Raw genomic sequence first — 13990 nt, forward strand, 5'->3', positions numbered from 1 at the left:
CCTCCGGCGCTCGGGCCCCCACGCCCCGCACGCAGCCTCCGCGCCCCTCCCCCCCGTTCCCCAGCGCTGGCAGAACTCCCATCTTTCCAGCTTTCCCGGCCCACGAGGTTCCCAGACGGGAGCGCCGTAGCCAAGAGTCCCGGGGGAGAAAGGGAGAGGGGTGACGAGGCTGCGGGGCAAGGGGGGGAGGCGGGCCGGGGAGGCGTGCGGACCGCGGCGGGCGGGCCGGGAGGGGGACTGCGTGGTGCGGGGACTTGGGGCGCCGGCCGTGGCCCGGGTCCGGGCGGCGCGGACTCACCTCCCGGTAACTCTCATCGCGGGGGTTGAATGTGCTGTTCACCGGCTGCAGGCGCAAGCCCAGGTGCGGGACGCTGTGCAGCCACGCCACCCACCAGGGCGCGACGTACTCCACGCGCGCGGCCGGCATGGCTCGGCCCGAGCGCGCCCGCCTGCTGCCTGCTGCGGCCGCCGCTGCTGCCGCCGCCGCCACCCGGCCCGGGACGCGCGCCCCGCCCCGCCCCGCCCCGGCGCAGGCCCCGCCCCGCCCCGCCCCGCCCCTCCCGGGCTGGACCACCGGCCCTGGGCGCGCCCTCGGGCTGCAGCGGGGCGTGCTGGGGAACCCGCAGGCTTTTCCTGCTCGGGATTCTGTCTTGGCCCCGCGGGCGAAGGAGATGGAAGAAGTGAAAACTGCCCCCAAACGCCCCTGTTTCTTCACAGCCGTCTCTAGGTCCCCGGGCTTCTCGTTAGTTGTTATCAAATCAGGATGTAGATTGTCAGTCAATGGGTGCTGTGAGCAGGGCAGTCCTGGCGCCAGAGGCGACACGGCCATTCCTAGGGCTGCCAGGGGGTAGTCAGTTCACAGTTTGGGGACGGCAGGGAGCAACAGTCTGCCCCTGGGTCCCTAGTTCTAAATTCACTCTCATTTATTGAGCACCCACTGTGTAAACCACGTGTACTCAGAGCAGTAAGACGCGGTTCTGTCCCGCGAGCGCCCAGCCTATCTGCGCAAACAACTAACGGATGCTGCTTTGGAAGCCCTGGGGACTGAGAAAAGCAGTTTGATTCTGCCTGGCAGGCGGCACGGGGCAGGCCTCCTGGAGGAAGGGACCCTCGAACTGACCAGAGGGGTGGGTAGGAGAGCCCTGGGAGCGCCGGGAAAGGCTGGACCTCTCTGGGAGACACAAGACCGTCCACAGCACACATTTACTGAACACCTACTATGTGCCAGGCACTGAACAGAGCAGGGGCATGGCGCTTGGTGGGGGCAGCTGGTAATAGCAGCACACACAGAAGGATGCAAACTGTTGTCTTCGAAGGGGCTTTGGAGAAAAGCAAAAGCAGAGCAGGGTCAGTGGACCAGGATGCGTTCAGGTGCAGTCGTTGATCTGATAAAGCCTTGTGGACACCTGGCCCTGAGTATGCTGAGCACTCACAGAAGCCCCAGGCATAAAAGCCTGGTTTTGGGAACTGCAAACAGCATGATGTGATGGGAGGACAGGTCGGGGCTGGCAAGTAGTGGTGAGGCTTGAGACAAGGACAAGGTCAAGGTAAAGGACCGCCTGAGGTTTAAGTGAGAGTGGAGGAGTTAGGGGTCCTGATGGATCTGGCTGGAATTGGACACAGTCTGGGGGTGGTCATGAGGTGGGGAAGAGACATGGGTGAGAAAGGGGACTCCGGAGAAACTCCTGAGTTTCTGACTTGGGGAGCTGGGAGCAGTGCCCTGAAAGCGTGGTTGCCAGAGGGGGGTGGACCACAGACGTCCCTACTATGACCGCTATCAGAGGTCCAGGGGCCTGGAGAGGGAGTCCCAGTTCCCTGGGCTGACTGGGGCCATCTCATCTGCGCATGCCCAAAGCTGAGGCACTGAGAGGGGTGCAGAAGGCCAGAGACTGCTTCTTTTCTCGTAGGGGTTTTCATTAATTCAACAAACTTTGACAGCGCACCTTCTCCCTTCTAGGGAATACAGTGACCAATAAAACACCCGCGTTCCTGTCTGCATGGGGTCTAGAGTTTACTAGGGGAGGGGAGGAAGCTTTTACCCCAGTGAGGAGTTGCAAACCCTGTTCAGTGCTTTCAAGAGTCTGGTGTTGGTGGGGTTGGGGGCGAGCTACTCGGGGTGTCCTGGGCGAGGGTTCTGAGCAGAGGGACAGTATATGATGAGATTGGGGACCGCGATCCGGGTGGGGGTGTTAAGGGTGCAGAAGAGAATCAAATAGGTACAGCACGGGGCGGGGAGGGTGGCAAGGAGAGACTGTTAGACTGCAGGGATGGAGAGCAGAGGCTGACTGGCCCCCGGAAGGGGCGGTGTAAGAGGTAACTTTTCCAGGTGATGAAACATTGGTTGCAGTGGTATTTATACAAGTATAAATGTTTGTCAAAATTCAGAGAATTGTACATCAAGAAGGGTGAATTTCACTGTAAGTTTTGCCTCAATAAGCCTTATTTTATATTTTTTTAAAAGATTTTATTTTAGGGGCGCCTGGGTGGCTCAGTCGTTAAGCGTCTGTCTTCGGCTCAGGTCATGATCCCAGGGTCCTGGGATCGAGCCCCGCATCGGGCTCCCTGCTCGTCTCCCTCTCCCCCTGCTTGCGGTCCCTCTCCGGCTGTCTCTCTGTCAAATAAATAAAAATTTTTTTAACAAAATTTATTTTAGAAAGAGAGAGAAGGGGGGAGGGGAGGAGGGAGAGGGAGAGAGAGAGACTCTAGCAGACTCCCTGCTGAGCACGGACACCCCCCCCCCAACGTGGGGCTCGATCTCACAACCCTGTGATCATGACCTGAGCTGAAACCAAGAGTCAAATGCTTAACGGACTGAGCCATCCAGGGGCCCCTCAATCAGCCTTACTTTAAAATAAATACCTTTATTTTAAAAAAAGGTGGGGGGGGGTAGGAAATAGGCAAGGGCCATTTCACACAGGGCCTGGTAAGGATTTTGGTCTTTGAGGCGGGCCCTGCTGCCTGCTGCGAAAAATGTACCTTTGAAGCAATGTCCTGGGGCCCTCGGTAGGCGGGCTCTGACAACTGGCATGAGGATGCAGCCTGGCACCTCCGTGACAGGCCCTGCTGGGTGCCACATGCACGGTCTCCCCTCCCCATCGACAGCACAGAAGGCTCCAGCTGCTGATCCTGCCTCCCGAACGCCGGAGGTTTGGGGATTTGGCATTCCTCTAGAAGATTAGAGTCACAACAGTGATTGCAAGTGCTCCACGGGAGAAGGGAGGGCAAGATACCAGAGATCCCAAGCGGGAGGGTCTGCCTCCGGGGAAGGGGCGTGTCTCACCCTGGGGACCGACCCTGAACCTGTTACCGGGGAGTCCTGCCAGCCCCAGAGAGGGGGGGGTGGGGCAGGGGGCAGGCCAGCAGACAGGCTTGAAGACAAACACCAAAGCTCACCCTCAGGGCCAGCGTGGCAGCCATCTGGGTGCAGCAACGAACACCCAAACCTGCTCTGCCGGTCTGCACCCAGCTAGACAGTGATCCTTCTAGCTTCTTCCCCAGAGGCCTGCTGAGCTAGGCAGTGGAGCCCACGGAGCAAAGCCGCAGAACAGGAACAGGAGACTGCCTGGGGACTCTTATTGGGAGTTGAAGTGAGAACAGCCCAACTGCCCATTCCAAACCAGCAACTGTGGCCCACGCCTCACCACTCAGCCGGTGTGCAGCAGGAATGGACTCACCCAAGCTGACAAGTGGACCTCAGCAAAGCAGTGGTTGACCCTGGCCACCTTAGGGCTTAACACATACCTAGGCCTCCAACCAACTTAATCAGAATCTCTGCCATCAGCCTTGGCCACCATGGCGAATTTTGAACAAGCGCCCCAAACGCTCCAAGGCACAAGCCGGTGCTGAGAACCGTGGCGGAAAAGGGTACCTTCTCCAGGCACAGAGGCCAGACAAAGGCCCGCAGGGTCTGTCTCCTAGGAGCTGGGGCCTGTCTCTGCACAATGTGCTGGGACAAAGGGAGCCCAAGTGGCAAGCCCTCCCTCTTCCTGGGAATCTTGAACACCCAGAGAATGGGGAAGACTGGAAGCCCCTGAAGGTGCTCCATCCTGGCTTGGTCACTGAGAGCCCGTGGACCCCTCCTGGAGGAAACCCATGCCTCTCATGACTGGATTCAAACTCCCTTACAGCCTTAGAATTTCTATAGGAAAAAATGCAACTAAATGAATCCAGGCAGTAGGCTCCTGGGGAGCGGATTTTATCAAGTGAAGCATTTCTAGACCCACACTGGAGACCGCTCACTTGTAGTATGTCGCCACCTCGTGGTCCGTCCTGACATGACCCCCATTCACCTCAAAATTGCCAAGTGCCAGAAAAGCGACCAAACCTTTACTCTCAGCTCATTCACCCTTACGACAAACCACTGAAGCATCAATACAGTTATGGGTTATGTGCTGTAACCATATGTAAACTCAGGCCATGTCGGGAAAGGCAGTCTGGAGGACCCCACTCAGCCTCTTAAGAACTGGCCTTGCACACAGGAGCCCAACATAATTCATACCTGTCATGTCATGGAGGCAGCTTTCTCTGCATCATAGGACACTTGCCCAACCCCATTGCCTGTCCTCAGGAGGGAGGGGAGGGGAGGGGATCCTATGAGGCTGATTGCCCTGCCGCCTCACAGGGTGACACCTGCTGGCCATCACCTGCCATTAGAGCTGATCTCACAGTCTTTTCTCTGTAAGCACTGTCCCATCCCTGCCTGATTTTCCCAGGGTGACTCAATAGGCAGAGGTTTGCCGTTCTTCCCTGGGGCTGGTACCAGTGCATGGTGCTCAACAGTGAGGTAATTTCTCAAGACCATGCTAGCTGGCAAGGGGTAGAACCTGGATTTAACCCCCAAGGAGTCGGGGCTGGCTGGGACCTGAGCTGCTGCACTCATGCTGGAATTTGGGCCCTTTTGAGCAGTGGGCCACAGTCACAAACCCCCACCCGTGAACTCAATGTCCACCCCACTGTCTTGAGGCCTAGGGTCAGATCTCCGGCCAGGAACCCTGGTTTCTCCCCCTAACCTTCAACTGGATTTAAAGACTGGTCTCTCAGTCCCAGGATCTTATTTCCTGTTCCCTCTTCCCTGGAGAGCTTGGCCTAGTTTGCTGGGCTAACACTCACCTGCTCTTAGCAATAATCTCATCACACCCTACATGTTCTGAAGCTCCACTTTACCTTGAGCAGCACTTAGGAAACAAAGTGTCTTAGTCTGAATAAAAAGCCTCTTGTCTACTCCTGCATTAAGAATATTTCCCCATGGTGGATCTGAAAGCAGTGCTCTGTTCGGAGGATGGGATGGCTCAGTCTGTTGCTATTTCCTAGAAGCTAATCAACCCCACCTTGTAACTACCATTTTCATTATCAGGAAGCTCACTTTACCTAAATGACTTCTAAATCCCATGAGGGCATACTGGCTTACTTCCACAAATATCTGCCTCTTCTGTGTGTTCCCATCTATTTATTTTCAAACTTAGGCTAAAAAAAGGATGGTTTTGTCCTTTGAGATCACAGCCGAAGATCAGGGATGCAAGTAAGTAGCAACCAGGACCCCCATCCTGTTCCCACCAGAAGCCACGACCAAGTAGTATTTCCCTTCCCGCCCTCAAAGACAAAGGACATTTTAAGAATTTTTAAAACTTTAATACAGTTCACATCAGTGGGCCAGGTTCACTTCAGCTCCTTCACTGCCAAACCTAGAGGAAAAGAGGATACAAGTGAGTCACCCAGAACATACATTTTTATTTAGAGTTACTCTTGCTTGTCTGGATCTTGTACTTAAGCTAAAGAGGCTTAACAAACTAAGAAATTAAGCATATCATGGTGGTTTTGCTTAAGATATTAAGTTAATCAGGGTTGTGAGATCGAGCCCCATGACAGGCTCTGTACTGAGCGTGGAACCTACTTAAGATTCTCTCTCTCCCTCTGCCCCTCTTGCATGCCCTCGCTCTAAATCTAAAGAAATAAAAATTAAAAAAAATTAAGTCAGTGTTAGGGGCGCCTGGGTGGTACAGTCAACTCTTGGGTTTCTGCTCAGGTTGTGATCTCAGGGTTGTGAAACTGAATCCCACATGGGGCCTCGAGCTCAGCGGAGTCTGCTTAGGACTCTCCCTCTGCCCACCCCCCCACCCCCCCACGCATGCTCTTAAAATAAATATTAAAAAAAAAAAAATTTAAAAAAATTTAGTGTTTGATAATTAAAAAACAAAACCAAAACAAAACAAAACCAAAATCAGAAAGCATTCCCTCTCTCAGCCTTCGTGAAGAGGTCTCAAGAAGTTCTTATGTCAAGCTGCACTGGTGAACTTTCCAGTATGAAGGGGCAGCCTTTGAGACCACTGCACTCCGGGCCATCTCTGCCCCTGCTCAGCTTTTGGTCCCCCCTCTCGCCAGGATGAGCCGTAAGTCTCACCTATGCTCATGGCCTATTTAGTTTTCTGACCTGCAAAAATGGGGATGGGTACCAGCACCCACCTTGTAGGGTTGCGGGGAGAAGGAAGAGTTACCCACAGAGTTAAATGTTCGCTGTTACTATTCTGTGTTAGAAAAGCACGGATGGGAGCGAAACGAACTGTTCTCTGGCCAGGGAAACTATTTCTGGAACAGGATGGAACTCTGAGGATCAACTATTCATTCCTTGCGCCACCAACAGCAAGAGCAGATACTTCGACAAGCCACAAAATGGACTTTCCTAAACCTGGGGACAACTCAAGAAAGATGGCAACACAGCTGCCTTCCACATTTCAGTCCCTGCCCCCCAGGACCCCAGGCTCGCTCACCTGGGGGCAGGGACTGCTTCAGTTTCTCTGCCTTCTCCTTGTCCGTGATGACCAAGGTGTAAAGGTATCTGCTGCACCGCACTTTAAACTTCACATTATCCTTATTTTTCTTGATCTTGACGGCTACCAAAGAGACCAGAATTAGGAGTTAAGTTGTATCACAGAAGAGATGTCACGCAGTTCACCTGCTTTATATTTATGTAGAAAAGTGGCACTTTTGGCTGCAACCATGGTCAGGGCTATGCTCGCCTCCCTGTCCGTCTCCTCTGCAGAAAGAGAAAACCAGAAGCCCTCTAGGACTTCAATATTAAAAGTGTCAGAAACCAACATTTCTCTTATATTAATATGTCAGAGCCTAGGGCTTATTCATCTAAACTGGTTTACACATAAAAACAGATTATCTGATACATGGAACACATGTGAGAACATTCTGTAAGCATCTTATTTTTTAAAGGGATAAAAGTAGCTCATCAAATAAGGAGATGGATTATCTGCTAGGATCAAGAACGTTCCACCTCTCTACTTCTGGGAATCAGTTCTCTGCCTCCCCGGGGCAATGGTAACTACCTTCTTCAGGGTCTGCCAGCCACCCGCCCCAGAGTTATGTGCTAAAGCTTTTCCTTAAATTTATGAAACCCATTTTCCGGGGTCTTTCCAACTGTCCAATTCTATCTCAGGACCACAGCTCAGACAACAGAGCCCCAAGTGTGACTCAAGCTCAGCAGTGCAAGGTCTGAAGTTTTGTTGGCGGTGAGACAAGCATCATGCATTTCCATGGAGGACATTTTATGCATCCATCAAAACTCCTCATTCTAACTTTAAAAACAGGTCAGACACTCCCAAGAATTCATTATAAACACACTGAAGTGCCCATCCCGAGTCAGGTGGCCACACAGGGGCTCTAGCAGCTCAGCCAGAGCCCCTGACCAGACGGCTGGACACAAAGGCACTCAGCCCCACAGAAGCGGCGCCGAGATTCACTTGGACTTACAACCCCCAGCTCCCTCTCTGCCACTAACTCTAAGGAAAGGAGGCACATCACGGGACGCAGCACTTGAGCCTGCCCAAGGCAATGGCTGCCTTAGCTTATGTTGTTTTTTTTTTTTATTTGAAGATTTTATTTATTTGACAGAGAGCACAAGCAGAGGGAGAGAGAGGGAGAAGCAGGCTCCCTGCTGAGCAGGGAGCCTGAAGTGGGACTCGATCCCAGGACCCCGGGATCATGACCTGAGCCGAAGGCAGCCGCTTAACCAACTGAGCCACCCAGGCATCCCAGCTTATGTTTTAATAAATCCAGCAAACTGGGTCTTCGTTCAAACCAACCTATTTTGCTATCTTAACATTCCTCTTAAAGCTGAGCATGCTGCATTGCCTAGCAGCTGCCGTGTGCCTATAAATTACGTGGGACAATCCTAAAAGCTCTTAAAAAGTGGTTTATTCAACGCTGTCATCCTGTGCAGTCCTTCCACCTAAGGGCATAAACCCAAAGAACTGAGAGCAGAAACGAGAGATATCTGCACACTGGTGTTCAGGGCAACAGGATTTGAAATAGCCAAAAAGGAGATACCACTCAGTGCCTACTGCTGGATGAACAAACTGTGGCAGATCCACACGACGGATTATTCAGCCTTAAAAGGAAATTCGGACAAATGCTACTGCATGGATGAACCCAGAAGACACTGTGCTAAATGAAGCAAGCCAGTCCCACAGGGACAAACACTGCTGATTTCATTTACAGGTTTCTAGAGCAGTCAGATCAATAAAGTAAGCAGAATGGTGGAAGCCAGGGATTGGAGGGAGAATGGTGGGTTAGTGTTTCTTGGGTAGTTTTAGTTTTACAGGATCACGAGTTCAGAAAATGCTGTGGGAGGGTCCCCAGTGCCAGCAAACTGTACACTTAAAAATGAGGTTCTGGGGTGCCTGGGTGGCTCAGTCGTTAAGCGTCTGCCTTCGGCTCGGGTCATGATCCCAGGGTCCTGGGATCGAGCCCCGCATCGGGCTCCCTGCTCGGCGGGAAGCCTGCCTCTCCCTCTCCCACTCCCCCTGCTTGTGTTCCTGCTCTCGCTATGTCTCTCTCTGTCAAATAAATAAATAAAATCTTAAAAAAAAAAAATGAGGTTCTGTTATGCATATTTCTAATTAAAAATATTTTTTAAAAGTTTACTCAACAAACACTGAACACTCTGTGTCCAGGGGACCACATGGTCTAACATCAGGCTCCCGAATTCCAATGCAAACGAACCTGAGGGACGGGGTGCCATTTCTTCATGGTACTAAGGAGCCCTGCACCAATCCCATGGGACAGATGTTATTACCAATCCCCCTTCAACGGAGGGAAAAGGTAGTGTTGTGTTTAATTTGTTGAGGACGGCTACTTCCTCACAGCGCTAGGATTTGAACCAGACAGTGACTCAAAGTCCCTGGCCTGAACGATGATGATCACAATAACCTCTCCTTACAGCACGACAGTGTACCAACAGTCCCCAGAAGCACCGGACAGAGCAGACACTCCCCCATTCCCACAGATGGCCACCATTTCAAACAGTCCCAGACAAACAGGACCCTCCCTTCCCCTGTGAACCCACTAAAACTCTCCCAGAGCTCCCACCACCTTGTCATCCTTCCACTGACAGAGCCTTAGAGCCTTGGCCACCTCAATCCGTCAGCAGAACACGGCTTACTTTCACAAACGATCTGATGTTCTCTCGAGAACACGTTTCGGAGGAGAAAGGAAGCTTTAAGCAGTATTTGATGAGGCAGAAAAATGAGGACTCTGGGCTACCCCCCCCGTATCTACCATGTAGGAAGCACAAGCCCCCACACCTCCCTCAACTCTAACAAAGGGGTACCAGCAGGACTCCCTCCCACACGGGGTGCACCAGGGGCTAGTACTTCACCCATCGAAAGCTTGCTGTTGTAGCCTTCTGATGCATCGTTCCCTTTTCCTTATTTATGGCCGCGGGAAACTAACTCCTACACATGGAAAGTCAGACTACTTCCTGCAGCCCACTGTGCGGGGCCTGGACTCGGGCAGCAGTGGGCCCAGAACCCGACACGGGGCACCAAGGTCAGGGTTCTGAGACCCGCATTTCCAGACTTCCACCTGGTAAGGACTCTGCTCGGGACACACACCTCTTCTGAACTAAGGATGGTTTTTAAAATGCTCACAATTAGCCAAAGGGAACACACTGCCCAACGAAGTCTTCCTTCTGGGAAACAGGATAGAATCCCTGCTCCCGGGCAGCCAGGCATCCACTTCAACAGCCTCCCTCGGTCTGACACCCCAGGGACCAACACTCCAGGGGACCGTCCAGCCTACCGTCCAGGGGAAGGTCTAGGGAGGGATCAGGGGAAGGTCTAGGGAGGATCCAGGGGAAGGTCTAGGGCGGGATCAGGGCAGGATCCAGGGTAGGGGCCAGGGCAGGGGACCGCTCCACGCGCGCACGACCCTCTTCTCACTCTTGCACGTTCAGAGCGACCACTTACATTTGGCGTCCTTTCGCCTGGCCGTGAGCAGAAAGTCCTTGATTTCCTCGATTTTGCGAGGCTGCAACACAAAGAACAGGTTCATGAGCTGCGCCGACACACTTACTCTGACCAAGACTTGACCACCGCCACCAGCCCCTCACGGGGAGCGGGGACCCGGGACTCCTGCAAAGGCGCTCCTGCCCCCGCCCCCCGGGGGGGGCCCAGCAGGGGTCATACTCACCATGGCTACGGGGGGCGCAGGGGAGCGCGAGGGCGGCACCTGCGGAGCAGACCGATGTTGGCGTCAGCGGGGCGCGGGGACTGGCGATGACGCCCGCTTCTCCTCCCCACCCTCCCCCCGCAATGCCCACTCCGTCGCACTCCATCCTCCTCTCCCGCACCCTCGGTCCGCACCCAGGGTCCCCAGACCTCACCCAACCGTGGATTACCCCGGATTACCCCTCAGGGCCCCGTTTAGCGCCCGAAACACTCACAGCAAGCGGCAAGAAAGGAGGAGGGAAAAGAGCGAGACTTCCGTTTCCGGGCAGTTAAACCCTCCCCCGAAGGAAACTGGGTACGGTGTCTGCAAAGGGTCAAGAATAACATAGGCGTTCGTCCTTCCCATTGCGGCACCGCTGCCCCTTCCTGGCCTGGATTAATAGTGTCGATCAGGAATAAAATAGGCAGCCTTCCTCCTCCCTCCACTCTCTTTTCCTTCTCCGCCCCCAACCCTTGGCTTTGCTAGGCTTTATCTCAGACCCAGTTTAAAGACTGAATACTTAGGGCGCCTGGGTGGCTCAGTGGTTAAGCATCTGCCTTCAGCTCAGGTCATGATCCCAGGGTCCTGGGATCGAGTCCCCCATCGGGCCCTTTGCTCAGCGGAGAGCCGGGTTCTCCCTCTCCCACTCCCCCTGCTTGTCTTCCCTCTCTCGCTATGTCGCTCTATGTCAAATAAATAAAATCTTTAATAAATAAATAAATAATAAATAAATAAATAAAGGGATCCTCCTATGTACACTTTAGAACCTCTTTGTAGGGGTTTCTCACATTTCCTTCTGGTCACCTTTTCCGCGGACATCTAATCTGTCACGAGCAAGGCCCTCTTTTCCACTTAATGGAGCTTTTCCACTTGCCTCTCCCAATTCCTTTAAGAACTGGTGCACATATGGGTAAATTAGTACTTACGCTACCTGACATTTATGGATCACTTGTATGGGGCATCCCCTGTGCTAAGCACTTTTCCCCTGGGACCTCTGATCTTTAGGCGCACCGGGGAGAGGGGGTTCTTGTTGTTACCCCAGTTTTACTTGTGGGGGAGAATGAAGGCGTGTACTTGCAGGGAAGAGGGGAAGCCAGGACTTGAACCCACGAGGGCGGGGCAGATCCGAAGCGCAGGCTCCTGGCCAGTGCTTTAGGAGACTGCACCACAGGCGGGCTGGCAGCCCTGGGGAGGCAGCGATTCCTTTGCCCTTTTGGTTCCTCCCAGCTCCATCCCGCGCCTGACGTTGCTTCCTCCGCAGGCATTTACTCTCACACAGCCTCTTTTCAGGCAGGCTCCGGGAAACCTGAGGTTATCGATTTTATTTTTATCTTCCACTTTTATTCTATTTTCAACCGCTCTACAAATGTCTACATTTTATTATATTTGTTTCCCCCAGATTTAATAACTGCACAACAGAATGTAATTGCCGTGTGTTTATTATTACAGAACAGCCCACCTGAAGAGATAGAGTGCTTCACTGTGAACTTTACTTTGAACTCACTCCCCCCATCCATCCTTCCTCCCGTCCCTCCCTTCCTTCCCTTAGAGGAGCCCAGCTTGAGTATCTTCCTGGGAGTACTGGGGATTCAGGGAGGGATAAACCCACAGTCCTTGCCCCAGGGAGATCCCAAAGAGCTCCAACTGTGTAGGGAACCTTTTAAAAGAAGCCAAACTGTGTGTGCTAACTACAGCTGGATCTGGGTATTAACAGTAGGAAATGTTAATTGGTAGGAGTCTGAAGGTCGGGGTCCGGTCTGGGACTCATGGGAGCCTCAGCTCTGACCTGAGAAAAACATCCCCAAGTTCCTCAGCCTGACGTTGCCAGCCCTCCTCCATCCCAGGCTGATGACTTTCTGGTCTTTGGTCCCCACTGCTCAGCCACAAGCATCCACCCCTTCAGCCCAACCGACTGACACTTCCTGGCTGCAGGTGCCCGCCCGTGTTGTCCCCTCTGATACTAGGTCCCGCCCAGCTTCCATCTCCCCCTGGCACAGGACCCTTCACCTCTGACCCCTCTCACTGGTGCAACAGTTCCCACACACACCTCCCGGTGATAAACTGTGTGACAGTGTGAAACTTTTCAGACATTTGTGCCAGCTTTTCTTTGAAGACAAGAACGGGGCTCAACATTCTTTTGATAACTCCCGAAATTCAGTGTATCTCTATCTATCTATCTATCTATCTATCTATCTATCTATCTATCTATCTATCGTAGGTACTCCCTGCTGACATTATAGGGTTCTCAAACTGGACGCCACACCTGAGATCACTCACTAAATGACGGGTGGATGGATGGATGGATGAAGGGATGGAGAGAAGGAAGGTTGGATGAAGGAAGGGATGGAGGGATGGAGGAATTAATTAGGACAAAGCACACAGTAGGTCCACAAAATATTTGTTGAGTGAATGCCTGGTGCTTCTCCCCACTACAGAACCTACAGGACAGGGACAGGGGACAGGGGAGGGGCTGCACTTCCCTTTTGGCACCGATCCCAGAGAGACAGATGTTCACCCTCTTGAGTTGTATAATAAGAGAACATAGATGTGTAGTAACAAAACATGAAGGCAAATTTGCTCCAGTACGAAAAACTCTCTCCAACTCCTCAAGGGGCACAAATAGTAAAATAAATGGCAGCCCCTGAAAGGTGAAGCAAGGAACCTAGAGGGACGTCCGCTGTGCTTCATGGGCAGATGAGCCCCAGATATGGTGGTGTGGCCGAAGCCTGCATCTCTGAGGGGAGGCCGGATGCTGCACTTGACAGAAGCTTCCCAGATGGTGCTGATACCCACACAACACAGTAAACTCTAAAAGGGGCCCGGAGTGGATCCAGTAGGAGATGAAGGCCCCCAGACTCGAGAGCCAGGCTTCCATGGTCCAGCATAGCATGGTTTCTGGGAATAGACCATCGTGGCAAGCAGGGTCTGGGGGTGGGGGTGGGGAGAAGAGGTTGGAGGGGGCATGGAAGGGGGGAGGGTCAAGCCCTCTGGTGGTCTCATTCCAGTCTCACCTGCACCCTTGGAGAGCCAGACATCGTCCCGTTCCAGAAGCACACCTTGGGCTCCTGGTCTTTTCAGACCTGCAAGAAATTGGTAAGCCAGACCCACTTGGAGCGGAAGTCAGCATGTCAGCAGTGAAAGGCTGGTAGGGTTTGGTGTTCCATCCAACACACATCCAGAGAACCCAGGGTGGTACCAAGGGGTAAGATGGTGAGCAAGCTCCACGGTGGTCCTCGTGGGGGCTCTGGTGGGGGAGCTCATGGCCTGCATGAGAATGGGGGGCAGGGGTAGAGGAGTGGCACCCCAAGCTGCTCTGTGGGTTTGCCTGGCACCCTGGGCTTGCCCACTGTAGGCATCAGGGCACAATGGCCCCTGGTTGGTTCCAGTCTTGCCTCCTTCACTTACTTGCTTCTAACGCGATGTGTGTGGGGTTACACTACCTCTGTCTTTCCTCATGGGGCTGCTGTGAAGCCTCCATGGGATAAATGAAAAAGCTAAA

General features: G+C 53.2%; 2 protein-coding genes across 5 annotated transcripts in view; both read right to left on the minus strand.

Moving 5' to 3' along the window:
* TTYH2 (tweety family member 2) overlaps window positions 1–480 on the minus strand; it is a 36795-nt gene extending 36315 nt beyond the window's left edge. Inside the window, exon 1 of the mRNA XM_035026122.1 lies at window positions 299–480. Within this exon, the coding sequence (XP_034882013.1) occupies window positions 299–427 (129 nt within the window). The 5' untranslated portion in view covers window positions 428–480. The remainder of the gene's footprint in view (window positions 1–298) is intronic.
* A 5126-nt stretch (window positions 481–5606) lies between these two features.
* RPL38 (ribosomal protein L38) lies at window positions 5607–10792 on the minus strand. 4 transcript variants are annotated; one of them, XM_035026123.1, is made up of 5 exons: window positions 10727–10792; window positions 10474–10512; window positions 10251–10311; window positions 6765–6887; window positions 5607–5681 (listed from the first exon to the last, which is right to left on the minus strand). In XM_035026123.1, exons 2-5 carry the CDS (start codon window positions 10474–10476, stop codon window positions 5656–5658), a joined length of 213 nt encoding a protein of 70 aa, XP_034882014.1. In that variant the 5' UTR covers window positions 10477–10512; window positions 10727–10792; the 3' UTR covers window positions 5607–5655. The 4 variants fall into 4 exon arrangements, with proteins under 4 accessions (XP_034882014.1, XP_034882015.1, XP_034882017.1 ...); XM_035026124.1 differs by having other exon boundaries at window positions 10667–10757; XM_035026126.1 differs by lacking the exon at window positions 10727–10792 and adding an exon at window positions 10692–10710.
* Between the last annotated feature and the right edge of the window lie 3198 nt (window positions 10793–13990).

Source organism: Mirounga leonina, unplaced genomic scaffold (genome assembly GCF_011800145.1).
Source record: "Mirounga leonina isolate KUSES-001 unplaced genomic scaffold, KU_Mleo_1.0 Mir_197, whole genome shotgun sequence".
In the NCBI taxonomy this organism is placed as follows: domain Eukaryota; kingdom Metazoa; phylum Chordata; class Mammalia; order Carnivora; family Phocidae; genus Mirounga; species Mirounga leonina.